General features: G+C 30.3%; 1 protein-coding gene across 1 annotated transcript in view; it reads left to right on the top strand.

Annotated features, from left to right (window-relative positions):
• The first annotated feature begins 5,428 nt into the window (after positions 1-5,428).
• Drip (aquaporin homolog protein drip) overlaps positions 5,429-19,009 on the top strand; it is a 50,056-nt gene continuing 36,475 nt past the window's right edge. The window contains exons 1-2 of the mRNA XM_085192689.1: positions 5,429-5,641; positions 9,810-9,884. Coding sequence (XP_085048815.1) covers positions 5,572-5,641; positions 9,810-9,884 — 145 coding nt within the window. The 5' untranslated portion in view covers positions 5,429-5,571. The remainder of the gene's footprint in view (positions 5,642-9,809; positions 9,885-19,009) is intronic.

Here is a 19,009-nt window from a genome sequence, read left to right as displayed (position 1 = left end):
CAAATAAGGATATCAATAAAACAGGTAAATAAAAGAGGCCGTGGTGGCGCAGCGGCACAAGGGTGTGTCAACGTGACGGTTGTAGGTTCGATCCCCACTCGAGGAAATGAAATATTTATTTACCTTTATATTTAAACTAGCGGACGCGCGCAGCTTCGCTTGCTTATTTAGGGGTGAACTGTAATAAACCACGAAACATGTGTTCAATGAAATATTTCTAAGAGTCTAAATTTAAAATTTTATAAAAATCGGTGGCGATTTAAAGATTTTTCCATACAAACTTTCAACCCCTTATTTGCACCCTTAGGGGGTGAATTTGTATTTGTAATGAATTCAGTCAGTCAGTCAGTGAGGACAAGTCCTTTTATATATATAGATAATAACAAAACGCGTTTAAAATATAATCATTGGACAATATTATGTTTATGATATATTTTAAAATAATATAAAAATATATCTTGATGATAACTTAAATCATAATTATATTAAATTTGCAAAAAATGTATCTACTAAAATTAAACGCAAATAATGTTTATAAAATAAATCCCGCATGTAACAGGTTACGCAGAGGGAGCGTGCCGCGCGTAGTGTTAAGACACTGCGCTTTCCACGTTAATTCTAACATTTAATGACTAATCTCTTACATAACAAACAAATCACCAAAATTTGGTCAAACATAGCAACCAAAACCGCTAAAGATATGACCTTGAGCCAGCGCCAAGAAAAATATTTACACCATACAAGATAACATCTACAATAGCACCGCCTTATCGGAGTATATCACGGCGGCCTTATCACTTTCACCCACTCCTCAGTTTCTGATAATAGAGATGATAGGATATAAGCACAATGTTATTTTTATGATAAACTAATTGATTTAAGATGGACGTTATTTATAATGTGCTCATATAAATCGCGATAAGATTTTGGTAACAGTTTATTATTAAATTTATGTTGGTATATAATACAGCTCTTCGAACCCATCAGCTTCCCGCCAACCTCTTTATGTCGTCGGTCCATCTGGCAGGGGTCCCACCGGTCGTTTTGTACGGGGTCTCCACTCTAAGACACGTCTGCCCAAGCGGCCGTCAGCTCTACGACAGATATGCCCCGCCCATCGAGGAGCTGAGGATCGAGTGTAGTGGCGAGAATTAGGGAAGGCCTATTTCTAGCAGTAGACAAAAGATGGCTGCTGCTGATGATGATGATGATGATGATATAATATAATCAGAAGCCTGTTGTGGCGTAGGGCACAAACATGCGACTGTGAACGCGATGGACCGTGTCCCGCTCGAAATTAAATATTTAATTCTTTCTTTTCTTCGATTTGGGGCGTTGAGTTCCGCAACTCAACACACCTGGATTCGGCGGAAATTTAGAATATGTTGTCTTGATGGGAAAGGAGTGTCTCAACACTAGGTTACCAGGTTTCCTTTGGCTACTCTCCTGCCTACATTCTATATATACGTAAAATTAAAAAAAGTGATTCATAAAAAAGTCTAGCACAATTTACTATAAGATAAACGTAGATTAAGCACTTTAGCTGTCGTAAAAACTATAGTGACGTAAGCACTTTGGTCCATCATCTTTACAGGCATATAAATTTTTATTAGATAATAGACATTATTTAAGACTAATAGTGCTTCTTGCGTATGGCAACACTTTATCTGTTTCCTGTACCTTTAACTGCTGGGGGTCTTCCATTATATAAATATTTAATACGTATTTTTTTCTACTTATATAGTAATGTATTTCTTTATATATTGTACATTTTTTTAATATAGATAAGATTTGTTTTTATAAAAGATTATTTTTTTCTTTTTGTAGTAGAAGTGCGTTTTTCTGAGTCGACAGCAAGACATGGGGTGTCTGTAAAGCAAAAAGACAGTACCTGACAGTACTTACCTTTTTAAGGTTGGCAGGTCAAGACGGAGGTTTAAACGTTACAAGACTATTCAACAGAAATATTTAATAAATATAAGTACATATATACCACAGATGAATTTGAACCCACACCCACCATGTTTAGTAAAAGACGCCCTAAATCCGTCACTATGGTATCAAAGACGAATTCTACACTAAATAAAATAAATAAATAAATAATAAATTATGTATTTTGTAATTATATAATTTATTATGTAGGTGTATAATACATTGCTATACGGATGCAAGCACTCGTAGCACTCCTACGTTTCAATCTCAATCTTACAAAATTGAATTAGCGACCACCAGCGATGCATTTTTGACCTTTTTAAAGCTGAATATAAATTAAAATAATAAAAATAGTATGCTTATTTCTTCGCTCTAGAACCAAGGTGAAGGCTCGAATTCGGAAAAAAGTGAATAACGGAGTGTCTTAACTCTAGGTTCCCTTTGTCTACCCTGCAGGATGCGAGATATGGCGTAAAGTTGATTATTTTAAAAATATTTTTTCTATTCTATAAAAGAAAAGTATGAACATTATAAATATTCCATTCACGATACAAGCAATGATTCAGCTTAACGCACAGTCGCACATAATAATCAAATTTTATTACCATATTCTTCGTATATCGACTACGATCGAACTACGATCTACAACTACGATCGATCGACTAATTTTAGATAAGAAAAACCTGGTCATTTCATGGCCTGGTCAAAAAATGGAAATGGAAAGTATCTGGAAGTATCTTTAGTTTCTGTCTACTTATCTGTTTATTTAAGCAGATAAATTGTAAACAATTAATGACTTATAATTTTTACAATTATTTTGCTACCAGTCTTTAGTTTTTGTACAAATAATCTAGTAGTGTGTAAATATGTATTATAATAACGCTTAACTAACTTAAACAATGAAATTAGGTATGTAAATATAAAACTAGATTAGTTCAGCAATGATGGTAACAAATTAAGTAAAATAATATAGGGTGGTAATTTCGCCCCCCATTTTGTTTTTGAGGTCCAGTATGAAAAGTAAAAGGAATACAAATCTTAATAATACATCACGATTTTGATATTATAGTACATATGTTTATATGACATACTATGGAATAATAAAAAATGCGAAATTATATTAAAAAAAAAAATGTATATTCCTAATAAACATCGGATGAGTATCGTGTGAGTACTTCTCTGGAGAACATGTATAACACCTGGAGAATAGGACGTGTGCTCTCCGCTCTCCGTGCTCTGACTCTCGAACTAAACTAAACCGTTATGCTATAAAAATGATTTTAATAATCTAATTAGATTATCACACATTTTAAAGATATTGAAATAAAATTTATATATCTAAAAGAATTTATAATTTGATATTTCTTAATCTTAATTTTTTTATATATCAGAAAATTTCATGATAATATATATAGATAGCACATTGTTTAAGTAGTAAAATATCATGTTTGTATTGTAATACACATATTTAGTGAAATTAACATTATCAGTTGTTGTAATACAAACAATAGCCTGTTCTACAACGCTCCGGTGGCGTAGATAACTTGAAAACGTTGCCCTTCATTAATTATGTACTATTTAACTTAGCTACTAATTACATTTTTACTATATGCAATTTATTTTCAAATGTAAAAAGATTTCTCCATATTATTTTTTATATCTATACTAATATAATAAAACGGAAGAGTTTCTTTGTTTGTTTGTTTGTTTGTTTGAACGCTAAGATCTCTGGATCTACTGGTCCCATTTACTTTGTTTTTGTTTTGTATGAAAGCTGCATTCTTCAGAAGTGCTATAGGCTATATAACATTACATTACACATATATACCAATAAATTAAAATATTTTCTAATTTGACATGCAATTTATTCTGCCATGTTAATAACAACCGTCGTTGTTAAGCAACGGTTTGCAAAGTTTCTTGGTTGTTTTAAGAAAACGTCACCCAAAATGAACTTATATTTTGATATTCATCCTTATAAAAATAAATATATTATATAATATTTAATAAATATTCTTATAGTTCAAGCAGGCGTAGCCGCGTCCGGGTCCACTAGTAATACATAAAAATACTATTCAGAAATATACTATAAGGACCGTGTTTATACACCGCTCTCAAGTCTGAGATTGATCTTGAGATGGGATTTTCTTTCAAAGATATATAATTACGAAACGGTATCTGAAGATCAATCTCATGTCTGAGAGCGGTTTATAAAAATGGGCTTAAAAAGGGCCTAACATTTTTATTTTCACATCAGCATTGTTATACATCCATTTAATTAAAATAAACATTCACATAAAAAAAAATAATAGTTTAATTATAAAATATGTTAGTGCAGTTACACTTTTTAAAATGATTAAATTATAGCGTAAGTTACAAGTGGATCTTATTAAACTTTCATCAGTCATTTTGTAATATTAGGTCTTTATAATATATCATAGCTCTAGAGTCTAGAATATATGTACTTAAAACACTTAATTATTATGATGTTTTTAACACAGCTATTCTGTAATTACTAATTACAGTTTCCGTCCTTTATTTCGTACTGACCTTGCTCGGGCAATGGCGTTTAGTAAAAAATATGCAATAGTATATTAAACAAAGTTTTAGACAATTTTTACACACAGAGAGAGAGAGAGAGAGACAGATTTTAGTTAAAAAATTATTATAAGCTACACAATATTGCCACTAAATTATTTTTTAACATGATACCGTCTGATAAATCGATGGACGCACGAAAAAGGATGACTCAATGTCACGTTCCGCTGGAGACGAGTGTGCAAGCGAGAGCATGGAAAAAGCGATAGAGTGCAACGATCGGCTTAAGAAAACGTTCGGCTTCTCTACTTCTCTCTCTCTCTGTCTCGTGTATCACAAATATATATAAGTTGTAAATTAATTTTTATAGCACATTGTTACTTATAATTATTCTGTATAATTTAAGTAAAATATTTGAATTAACGAGTCCACATAAATGTTAATTTATCAAAAAAATTGTAATTTTGAATTAACTCCTTCATTATAAACAAAATAATGATAATTCAGTGACAATAACTCAATTTAATTTACATAAGTATGCAATTTTTCAACAATGTTTTCTTATAACGTTATCACGTAAAACGATCGTCCGCAAAACGACTTTGCCTGTAAAGTAACTAACTTTCTAGGTTTTGTATGTGTTTATATTTATATTTTTACTTTACTATCCCCGTTTCAAGGATATCATTAGAATTTTCAATATTTTTACTTATATTATAATCAGTTCAAAATTAATATATTGCGGTTCTCACCTCTGTTTTAGGGTTAAAAACCAATTCAATATAAATATAAAATTTTCAAGTTTCCAAAATAAACAGACAAACATTTTTTCCTACAAATATATAGGATATATAAATAAAAATGACATATAATGCTCTCCCAACCAATAAGCAAGAGGAGTTCACGATTATTTATACTATAATTTAGCACTTTATCAAGAGGCAAGCGAAACAGGGCGGATTGTCATTCTTAGTTAGAACATTGCCCGCTCCGGACGTGCTATAATAATATATAGCATTATTTTTAGTGTCATTAGCTATATTCAGCTAATAATAGTTTCGTAGCACAACGCCGTAGCGGCCGTCTACGAGGTGCGTGCGCATGAGTGCGTCTTGTTTTCAAACCAACTTTTTAAAGAATACTCCGGCAATGTCTACCAAGAACGTGCAAAGTAAGTTTTTAAAAATTTATTTGATAGTTTATAGTTTTTTTATTAAATTTATTCTTTTTGTTGCTGATTACATAAATTTAATTAATTAATTTTCTTTTTATGTTACAAAAATTACAGAATTTTTAGAATTTTTTTAGACGTTAAGATCAGATTTTTTTCTAATAAAGATTGTGACATTAAGTTGAGTTAAAGTACATTTATAAATATTTTTTTTAATGCGCACACGCATTTCTCTATTTTAATTAAGGATTAATATGAATTATTACGACAATAAAATATGTTCTTATATCTACTTTTAACGTTATCAAGTGTTTGGTGTAAAGACTAATTCATAACATGCATAACTTCAAATAATAATAATAATTATTATTCATTGAAAAAAAAATAATAGAATAGAAATGACATAGAAATATTTTAAATTTTATAAACGTGTAAATGTACAAATAAATTATATTTATGTGAATTATAATGGAACTAATAAGTAAGTAAACATTTGAAACTAAAATTAAAAAAAAAATAAACTATAACTAAAATTAATTTTAAATATGTATATTTTGGGAAATATACTTTGCATTGAAATTATACTTTTACTTTGCACATTAGATAACCACATAATATTTAGATTTCAGTATAGCGAAATCTTAATAAGTTTAAAAACTAAAAAAAAAACATAATAATAGGAAAACACTATAACATCATACAAATTCAATATTTAAGGTAATTGCTAAGAGTAAATCTAAAACAAACGTTATTATCAAACACCATGGCTAACTATTATCATAATATACGAGTAAACTTTATACAAAAGAATTTGCAGTTTCGACTTTCAAGTCATTTTCATTTGCCTTCATTATCTTCTTAGGCTTACAGTGAGATAGGATTTAGATTAGATACCCAATAAATTACTGATTAATGATATTCCTAATGGATTTAATAGATATTGCTTTATTTTTATTCTTCACGCTCAATATTGCTAAGCCCTAAATGATAAGACTTAAACAAATGACATCTCCCAATTAGGTGCTAATATTAAGACATTATATGGAATTTGCATGTATGTATAGTTATGGAAATATTATATATTGGCTTGTGTGAGCGGGGAGATAAAAATAATTTACGTAAAATGACTTCTTTGAGTAGATATCAATTCATAGCCATCGTAATTTAAAAGCTGTTACGCTACACTAAACGCTAGGACGGACTATTTTTTCAATTATTTTTTTAAACAACAAGCAAAACAATTAGTTTAGCAGTTTAGAAGATGACACACACAGACAATTTTTTGAAGTCATAGATTCGTTTAATTCGTGTAGCTATAGTTATTTTTTTATATTATCCTAAATTATTTACTTTACTGTTTTATTATAGTATAGATATATTTTGTTTTACTTTTTAAAATCAAAATTGTTCTTATTGTTTTTCGTATGTTCACTAATGATCGTATGAATGACGATGGGATGGCGTCTGACTGTAAATGCAATGGCTGTGCGTTCGATTCCTACATTTCAAATTCGAGTCGAATTCGGAGAACGGAGAGTTTGACACTACGCTCCTTATGCCTATACATAAATAGTGTTTATATTTAAAAGAAGATATTGACCTTATCATGTTCAACTGTTCTAATCTTCAATTATGTATATGTTTTGTTAGTGATAATAAATTATAATTACAGATAATTGGATTTTAATTTATTATTTTTGATTTTGATAACATGTAGAGATTGTAGGATAAAAATATATATATATGGCTTACTTAAATAATTTCATGATGCAGTTATAACATGCCTCATTTAGTTTTATTAATATGATAATTTATAATGAATTAACAAATTATACATATTTGTAAAGTTTTATCCCATTTTTATGGTTAATTAAAACGGTGTCCTTCTTGTTTCCTCTCGTTTATTTTTACTTAATCTCTCAATATTGAGTTATTGTTAGAGCTTCGAGGTAAAATAATAAAACTTTTAACTTCTAATTTCAGGATTGTAAGTCAACAAGAAGTACTAATTTAAGAATAAGGTTTTAACTAAAGTCTAGTAGAGCTAGACTTTACGTTTTTACAAACATAAAAAAAATATATTAAATTAATGTAATGTAAGCAGCGAAATTGTAGATCAATAATCTCTATCTCTAATATCAAAAAAGTATATAATATAGGTATTTACTAAGTAAAAGGTCGTATATTCGATTCCATTCAATAAAACTACGTTCAATTGCACTAATATATGGTAAAAGAAATAATAATTTAATTACAAAACTGTAGTATGTGAGTATAATCGAACGCCAATTTACGAATGAACTTTTATCGCGCCTATAAATACAACATGTAATACAAATGTAGGTACATTGACTTAGAGCTAGTTCTTCACGGTTGCTAAAACAATAGAATTAAAAATAATGCAAAACAAAACTACAAAAAACAAATTCAATCAATATTGTGTTAAGTTTATTGAAGTTTTTATTTAAAATAGACTTATAAAAAGATATATTTTGAAAATTAAAAAAATTGAAAGCTTTTTAATATTGCAATAAAATTGTCTTTAATAACAATGAATTAGCTATCTTTATTCTTGGAGCCAGTCATGGCGCAGGGGCACTAGTGTGTATATAACGTTTTATTCTTTTAACATTTGTGAAGGAATAATATGGGAGATTTAACATTAGTTAGGGACTAATAGACGGTTTTGAGTGCGACTGTTATACATTTAACACAAATAAATTAATTTGTTTCTGAAAATAAATAATGAAAATTCGTGTAAATTTGCTTTAGGTACTAAATAAACGAGGGCAATGCACCAATTTGGCTTCATTTTGACATTCCAATGTAGTTTTATCGTAATTATATGTTAAAGAGCCATGAACACTTGGTCCAATATTCGAATGATAAGACTGTTTAAAATATTTTAATTAATTATATCGGGAATACTGTTAATTTTATTTAAAATATTTATGTATTATTATAAAAAAAAAAAAAATAGATAATAAATACGAATAATGTATCATCCCATATCTATATTCTTCTTCTACAATCGATTATGCGTTATGTAATATTCTTAATTTTTTTTTGTACTTCCTCTACGCTGTATTTATTTCTGCTGAATTTTCGAGGTATTGTGTGTTGAATGGCGGAAATTAACGCGCGCTTTTATTTTGTACTGAAAACATTAAAATATTAATAAATAATCATTTATTTTCCCTAATGGGATTGATCCCACTACCACCGCATTACAGTCACATGCTAGTGCCCATGTTCCACGATGGCGTTTAATTAAATATACTCGTACATTTGTATTGTACTTTTAGTACCTAATCCATTCAATAAATATAGTATTTTCTAGAAGACATACAATGATCGAACTAAATATATGCAAATGTATAATTAAAATGTAAATATATAGAACGTAATTCTAAATAATGCATGATATGAATAAAGTAAACGTATAGGCTCATCTGTATGCCGATTAAATCCGGGTGATTTGTCCAAACTGCGCATGTCTTACCGGACGCGTACAGACGCCGTAAAATCTTGTTTGTATATATTTTTATTATATTTTCTTTGTATTTAATCGATTATAAATAAAAATATATTATTAAATCGATTATAACAACACTTTGGCTGTATAGCACTTGTTTATTGCTTTTAATGGAATATAATTAAAACAATATTAATTTTTAGACTATTTGTTCTTTTTTTTAATCGATAGTATACGAAAAATAAATTATAAAGGTTATATTAGTTTTAAATTCTCTATTATTATTATTATTGATAGTGACCCAGTCTAAGTGAGTATTTGATTGGAAGAATCGTTTTTATATTTGATTAGTCCATCATTAAGGAAACAGATATTACGCAACTTGTTATTCTATTGTATAATAACAAAAACCTATTGTATAAAAATTTTGTGTTAAAATACCTTTAGAAAAATTAGAAATTTGCAATGTATAATTTAATCAACTGAAGCTTGGACTGTATCCTAAATCAGTAATTCGGAACATAGAAAAAGCAAAAAAAATACTTTTTTTATCGAAATTTCTAGCTTCACCGGACATAAAAAGACAGACATTTTGTAAATTTCATTTTATATAGGAATTTCATTGAAAGGACCAAAACATTTTCTATAATATATGATACATATATATTGAAAAATTTATGAATATGGTTGCAGATCTAGAAAGCGGCAATCCCAACGCGGAGCCCCAAGCCCAAGCCCCGCCTACTAGGGCCTCGCGCCTACCTCTTGGTAAGGCTGCATGAAGGGAATGTTATGTCCTATATACTATGCACAAAATGCCTGACATATTTCACCATATTTTTAATATTATTGCATTTTTGGGGAAATGTAAATTTGCCTTCGTTTATGTCTTGGGTTCTAAACTTGTTACTTACGAGTATTTGAAATATATACTCGTAATTAATATTCTTTTTCATTCTAAAATATACGACTCATATGGAATGATGTCGACGCACTATTTATTCATTATTCAAACACAGTTATAGTATTACTTTACATATAATAAAAGGGATTTTATTATTTTTATGGGTGAGTGTGGTTTTGGTTCTATAAATATTTTTTGGTTGTTTTGTCCATGGGTTTTTTTAGTCACTTTAGACATTATTCGAAAAAAAATATCAAATCAGCGTGACGCTGTATAGGCAGAGGGAACTTAGTGTTAAGACACTCCGTTTTCCACTTTCTGGAGGTATTGCGTGTTAAGTGTGTGTGCGTGTTGCGTGCGAAGAAATGGATATATAACCGCAAATAAATATTTCACTTCCTCGAGTGGGGATTGAACCCACAACCGTCGCGTTAGTCATACATAACCAAGTGCCGCTGCGCCAGGACGGCCTCAAAAAAAACTATATAAAATTTTAAAATATATAGTAGAATTTAAGATTATGGGAGATTTGTATTACAATCGTAATAGCAAAGCGTAAGTATGCCGTGAAATACATGTACTCGTATGTTTAATTATCCTGTTATTATATCCTTAAGGCTAAAAACAACAACTTTTTATCAATAGGTATAAATTATTATTATATTATTAATTAATACTGCAATTAATTATTAATTTACTATATGAAATTAGCTTATGAAATAGTATGACTATATAATTATATGCTTTATTTCTATTTTACTTTGCTTATGGTATGTTATGCATGTCAATATATAGATATTTTCCAGGGGGATTGTGTTTAGTTTTCAGGCTTAATTTTTTGTTTGTATAAATCTGGGGTGGGCACGGACCACCTGGCCTTCTCTATCCCTACACCCATGATGTTATAATAGCCACTTTTGCTCTAGAAAGTTTTTATATAGAAATTCAATATTAATAAAATCTAAAACTCCTTACTATAAATAATTATCAAAAGACTTTACTAACATGTCATCAATTATTGAACGTCTCCATATGTTTTACAAATAGGGGGATTTACATTGAATTATGATAATATGTGGAGAATCAATCAATTATGTATGTACGTGGTTAGAGACAAGGTCTTCAGGAACAGATTTACTAATTCTTTATTCTAATGGTACCTGTGGCTTACCCAGTTTTTTAAATACCGTGACGTCATATATGTTTACATAGTTGATAAATTAAAAATTAAGTATATCACTTATCCTATATCTTATAAAACAAAGTCGCTTTTCGTGTCTGTCTGTTGTTTCTAACTCTTCTTCTTCTAAACCACCCAACGGATTTTGATGCGGTCTTCACCATTAAGTCGGGTGTTTTTCGTAGAAGGTTTATATATAGTTTATTATTTGTACATTCTTATGTAAATTAACATAAATACGATAAATGTGTATAAAGTCCTACCCGTTGAGACACTTTTGCGCATGCGCTGCTCTAATGGTAAGTACTACATGAAAAGAATGTACTGGAGTATTGTTCCTCTTAATAAGATCTACAAAAAAGTCCGCGAGAGCATATTCGTATCTTTTAAGAATAACGTGTAGTGATCATTTTTCTGTCTAAAAATTATAATTTCAATATATTTTTTATTGTGAGGGATATTTTTCCATAATGATATTAATCCTTATCCTTTAAAATACTTTATTAAATTTCTACGTTAAACGAAGATAAAATTTGCTTTTTACAATATTTCGAAATTGCGAATAGTTTTACAGAAAAACGCATTTAATTGTTGACACATCCCGCCATTGACACATCAGCTGTATGTTACTCAAGTTTCACTTATCCCTTACTCTCAGCATATAAATAAGTACATTAGTTACGTTGGCCATTTAATGTAGACCAAAACTGTCTTTTACTGTTTTTCATTTTAATAAGTACTTTAGAAGTTGTTAAAATATCAAAAAAATCCTTGCTGCGAAACGGCTCGCCACTCGCCATCCGCGTCCGCCTGCCTTATACGCATCGGTGGTTCAGTGGTAGAATGCTCGCCTGCCACGCGGGCGGCCCGAGTTCGATTCCCGGCCCATGCATTCTATTTAATTTTCACTCTCACAGGCAGCCACGTCGTGCTTGCTTTTCATCAGGGACAGAATACCCCCTTCAGCATTAACCACAAGCTCGAAAAAAAAAAACCCAGCTGCCTCTATAGCAACGAAGATTTAGTTAGATGCGTTTGCACGTATTGAATAATTGGAGTTGAATGTATTATTTCAGCGCGATATATTTGGTTTCACATTTTTTGTAGTAGTTATTAGTAGGTAGGTTTTTGTTTATAATTTCTTCCGTTTAAAAATAGTCATTTAACTATCTAAAAAAAGTCATTTAAATATATTTTAATAAGTACTTGAAAAGATTAGTAGCACAGATTTAAAATTACGGTACCTACTAAAAAATCCTTGCTGTGTAAAACAATTGGAAAATCCTTATTGAAACTACGAAAATGCGGGTTGCATTAGGGTTTAATTAATTTTCACATTATCTTAAGTGCTTTGCAAACATACATTACATGAATAATCCAGTAGCTAAAGCGGGCGAAGCCGCAAGAGGGTCGCTAGTTATAATAATAAATTGTTATCAAAATATATTTTCTACCCAGATAGATAGTTGATAACTAAAAGTAATTAATACATGTTAGTATCTTGAAATATTTAAATATAATTTCTTAATTTAGAAACGTTAGATTTATGATTTCCCCTACACATACAATATCTTATTTGATTTTTAACTAATTTTCTAACATAACATTAAACTAACATTGCCAAACGCGAAACCTAGATAATTATTACTGATAAAATATTAATATACCAAAAACCACCATGCCCCCCACCAGAAATAATAATTATTTTAATTACAGCTTAATATTTAGTATGTGAATAATGAAATCCCACATTGTTATTCACAACAAAGTGATCCAAGTCTCCAATTAACTTCTATATTATAGTTATTAAATTAAACTACAAAACAGCGGAAATCCCTAAGTGGTTGATAATTTTAATTATATATAGAATCTGTAATGTAATAACGCTATGTTTTGGTCATTGAAAAGACAAAAAAATATAATATATATTTAAATCCTGTTTAATTTTTTATGTTTTCAGGATTTTTTTGGTAGGTATGTTATATTATATTTCATATAAAATACAAAAAGGCATGCCAGTCTAGAACTATTAAATATTTCCATATTATCTATCCTTTCTTTGTTCAGGAAACTCGAAAAGCTAAAGACTCTATTAAATATTTATATTTTATAATGTACTTATATACAATAAAGATTAATTAGTAGCACATTTAAGAAAGTAGATGGAGATGGTAGACAATAAAACTTTATAGAACCCAAACGTCATGGAAAACTTGGTTGGTTGGACAAACAACGCTTCATACAATGATTTACCAGATTAAAGGATCACATACTAAATTGGTATTAATCCGTTTATCTTCAGTTGTCATGAAAATAGCCGGCTATTTCGGTCCAGCTATCAGTCAAATTGTCTTGTTAGGTCACGTCTCTCGAAATAGAGGAAATGGTGGACAGCGGGCCCACGCGAGTTACGAACAATTTTAACCAATTGTGTTTAACTTATTGTAAGATTTATTAGTTGATGACATTATTTTATTTAAACAATTTTCGAAAAGCTTATTCCATAGGACGACGAGACTTTTTTTTTAGATTTAAAGATATTTTAATCTACTGCTGTATAATACAATAACGAAACGAAAATAAATTCAAATTAAATTATAAGAAATTTTAATAATATTATACATTAAACGTGATCGACCAGTATTCTTGTTATGATGAAACACGTAGAACATCAATATTATTCATAATAAATAATTTATATAACATTATTGTGAATTGCATAATGAAATACTGAAAGTCAATAACCTCAAATATCAATTTATTTGTATCATTCACTTAATGATGGGTTAGTTGTAAAAGCACTCACGAGTTGCTCCGCAAAAACCGTGCCAATGCCCTCTTGTGGGACGATTGTATCCCATTGAAAAGCTGTTCGAGAAATCCTTTAGTTCGTTTCTATTTATTACCGTCGAGAATATTCTGAGATTGATATTTTAGTCATATATGTAATTGATGCACGTGCTTAACGGTGATTTATATTTGGTATAACTCTTGAAAGACAGGACTATTCTAAATAAAGTATACATACATATAATATATATTTAGTTTAAATAATAATATTTAAGTTAAAATTGGAATTTGTTTAGCTTCGTGCACATGCAGCCTTATGTTGAAACACTCCGTTCTCCACTTTCCGCCCAATTCTGGAAGCATTGCATGTTGTGGCCGAACTCACTGCTGAGCTGTGCCTGTGCCTGTGAACCAATGAGCGAAGAAATGAAAATTTAAAAACTTGTTTCCCACAGCGGGGATTGAACCCATACGTTTGTGCCCTTACGCCACGACTGGCCTCATATATGTTAGTTACTGAATGTAAAATATAAAGTACCTATTATACAGTTTTCCTTGTTATAAAAAGTAATGAATATTTTCATATAGAAATTGCGGAAATTATAGTTGTATCTATAATTAAACACATTAGGGGCTCTATAAAGATTGATGGTCGATTGTTATTGGTAGCCAAGTTAGATTACGTGTCGAATACGTAATATTGATGGATGATCATTTTAAAGTTTATCTTAACAGCCTATTGTCTTGTTCGTGTTGTGAAATAATTGTAGAGCAAGCTAGGGTTCGCAGGTAACATTATTATGTTAGAAAAAGTGGTTTATTTTATAGTAATTAAAACAATAATTTTACATACATTTGTTAATTTGCAACGAATAATTGTATTATTTATTAAATAGTTATGATTTAGTTAATAATTGTTTTTTATAATTTTAAATTTATAATTTAAACTTTTTTTTAAAAAAATATTTTGGCATACGTCATATTTTTTTTTTATTTTAGTTTTTAGGAATGTGAGAATAATTTATATCTTTATTCTATATCTTTTTCCTTTGAATAAAACTTTCCACTCCATAGGGCAGTACCCATGACGCACAACTAAACGTACCAACATCACATCGTGCCAAGTTTTTTTTATCTTATTATCTATGTATTGAGGAATATGGAAATTTCTTAATATAATAATGAATTTCAACTGTGAAACAGACTTTATTTCTAACGTAATAAGTATCAACTAATGAGAGCAGAACTATTAAATTAAATATAAACTGTTAAACGCTTTCTTGGAAGCTCAGTCCGATGACAACACTACATACATATGTCAATTTGTCGGGCTTTTTTTAATCTGTATATCAAATATCTGTCTCTACTCGGAATTACTAGAGATTGTACTGTTTTCCGCTAAAAAATACTAATATTATACGTGACTTTTATATAGAAAATGATTAAATAGTTCAACTTTAAATCAAGGTTATAAATAAAAGTAAATCTTAGTCATAATATACATTTTTCCTTATTAAAGTTCTATTCAAACTGTTGAGGCCGGTAGTGACACAGGGGTACAACCGCGTAACTGTATATGCGACAGGTTATGGATTCGATTCCCACTGGATGAAATGATGTATTGAATATTTTAATTTTTTCGCTCTGGTCTCGAGGCACTCAACACGCAATGCCTCCAGAATTTGGCAGACAATGGAGAACGGAGTGTTTTAACACTAAGCTCCTACTACCTACCCAGCTACATGCAGGATACAAATTGACACTGAAAATAAAACTTATTAATGTTATAAGCATCTATTAAATACTAGAGTAATAACTACATTAAGATTTTTAATAGCTTCCAACTGATATGATAAAATGGCTACATCTCTATTAAAACACAGTTCCTCTAAATAATTACAAACTGGTTAAACTCGTCATTGTTTTATTTCACTTTAAAGATGTTCCATTGTTCGCGGTACCTATCTCGAATGGCGATCGTATGTAATAGCCACTGATATAAAAATATATGTGAAAAACGTGCTTTATTTTTTAAATATACTCGTATATATAAAATAATAGATATTTTGTGTCGTAAACTTACAGCTTTGTTTGTCTGTAAATATCTGTATTTCACGCTGTCACCCAAACATAGCAGGACAGAGGGAACCTGGGAACGTAGTGTTAAGACACTCTGCTGCCGTTCACAACTTTCCGCCGAATTCAGGAGTCACTGTGTGTTGAGTGGTGGAACTCATAGTGCTTTGCCTCATTACTAGAGCGAGAAAGTGAAAATACTAAATATTCCAAAATTCATCGAATGTCAGTGTCAAAATCGAACCTACAACCTATCGCCTTTACAGTCAACCGCTTGTACGCTTGTGGCCTCGACTGCAAATTATTCCATATTATTATAGAATAGATACTTCTTAAATTTAAATAGTAATTCTTAATAGAAATATGAATGCCGTGACATTCGTGCGATTCTCTACGCGTATTGTATCGTCATTGTCACTCATCACGCTGTGACGGACATATGGTATGTCCGTGGTATGTCCGACATGTACAATTTTATTTGTGAGGTCTGGTATATGACATACCAAACAATAAAAAAAGTTAAAGGGAAACAAAAAATATTGTATTTAAATATATTTAAACAGCTATAAGAAATAAACGAGAGCCACGTGCTTCCGTATATTTCCTAAAGATATATGGTTTATTAAATAGACATTTACTACTAATGTTTAAATAATTAATTTGTATATATTTTAAACAACTAAAAATGTCAAACACAAATCATATTTTAGTTTTACTTCATTAATAGTATTAATTGAAAGTACAAAATTTTGCAAATATCTAAGATATGAACGGTGTTTTAATAGATAGCAGGGTACGCAGAAGGAACCTAGTGTTAAGGCTCTCCTATCTCAAAATATTTCATTTCCTCGAGTGGGAATCGAACCCACAGCTGGCGTTTCCAGTTATATTATTCTCGTTGAAGATCTAATCTATATATATAAAATCGAAATATCTCAGAAACTAGGAGGAACAAGTGCTAGGAATCTCAAATTTTGCGTAGGAGTTGCGTAGATGCTCGCTAAGACGGGAATTTGCAATATTCGACTCCTAAGGGGTGTTTTTGGGGTCGAAAGTTTGTATGAAACTTCGTTACTACAAATGCATGGAGTCTCAAATTTTGCATAGACGTGACTAGGACGTAGTCATGGAGACAGAAATTAATAATAACATAGTTCATGCGGGTGAAACCGCGAGCAGGCCGCTAGTAACAAATAAAAGTAAAATAATAAAATAACTACATGATATCACAAATTATTACCCATACAATAATGGCGACTAACAATTCACGAGATGTTTTTAATAGTTTAGCGATCGTCCGCGACGCCATTGTCACGGCCGGTGATAATTTTGCTACGTACTTATTGTTTGCTTAAACACTTTACACATACCACTTTTCAGCCAAATATTTGAAGTTTGTTTTAGAATTCTTTCACAGTATATCATTTTCTTATCATGATTTAGCATTTTTTTATTATGTAATGGAAAAGTAATTTTAGTTCTTTTGCAGTAAATAATAATCAGCTTCACGCAGATACGCAGGTAGGCAGAAGGAACCTAGTGTTATAACAGTCCCGTTCTCCTTTTCCACGGAATTTTTTGGGCCTTGCATGTTGAGTGGCGGAACTAGAGCCAGAGCTAACAAATGAAAATATAAAATTTAATAAATATTTCATTGCCTCGAGTAGATATCGAACCCAGAATCTGCTACAGTTCAGATACACACCTGGACCCTTCCACTACGACTGACTTCAATATAGTTTTTTTATCTTACTTTACTTATAACAAAAAAAAACCTCTCAATTCTCTTGCAAAATTCGTTTTACATTTAATTGGAAACCCCACTAACATGAATAATATATATAAAACGAGCCATTCTACATTATTCATTTTGAATTCAATTATTTATAGCTACATTCATTAAAGTAATACAAACAATTGTAGGTATAAAGTATGACAGAGGCATATAATTTCTTGCAATAAAGACGAAATCGCGGTAGAGTAGCGTCTAATTTTCTCATATAAACAATCGAATGACGTACTTTGCTTATAAGGTAGCAATTTGTTATTACCTCTACCTCCACGGCCAAGGTACAATGTCAGGTTAAGGTTTCATACAATATGCTTACAATTTATTCTTGGGTATTTAATTTTAGTTTGAGATTAAATGAAATGACTGACAGACACAGAGACCAGTCGAGACAGGTTGGGGGTACGATTCCCACCTCAGGAAATGATCTCGCTCGAGCAACGCACGGCGAATTCGGCGAAAGTGGGCGTCCGTTGCCCATCTTCCATTAATTATTCTTAATAGGAACGGTATCTTAACACTAAGTTCCCAGGTTCCCTCTGCCTACGTTGCTATTTGCGGGATACACCGTGAAGCTAAAAACTCTACACAATGATTGTTGAATTGGCAATGGGGAAAAATAAATATTTAAGTTATATTCATTATTTTGGCTAGACAGGAATAGAAGATATTATATATATATATATATATATATATATATATATAGAAAGAATTCTATTTATTTATATCCATTATGCAGTCATTGATGATGAAATTTATAACTGATTTATAACCGAGTCAACTCTATTTATATATCAATATTAAACCTTAAGAAAAAATATCAAATTAGCAAATGTTTATATTCATTTACAAGTAATATTTAAAGACATTAGCCTCATTTTTAAAATGTTGGGAAAATGATGTAGGTTAAAATCTAAATAGATTTTAAACTTGTATAGAATTTTGATAAACTTGACACACTTGTTTCCCCACAAAGTGCGGTTAACGAGTACGGTAGCCAATTGATCCCGTTATCACTATCAGCCTTTTAGTTTTGATAAGGCGTACGAGATTTTGGTAGTTTATTTTTGGTGATAAGGCTTGTTTAATGATAAGAATCCATTAGATAGTTGTGGAAATCCTGATTTTTATTCACAATTCTATCGAATTCTGGA

This window comes from Heliconius melpomene, chromosome 11, assembly GCF_056956725.1.
Source record: "Heliconius melpomene rosina isolate 202511_hmr_F chromosome 11, ASM5695672v1, whole genome shotgun sequence".
NCBI lineage: Eukaryota > Metazoa > Arthropoda > Insecta > Lepidoptera > Nymphalidae > Heliconius > Heliconius melpomene.
This window is presented reverse-complemented; position numbering and strand designations above follow the sequence as displayed.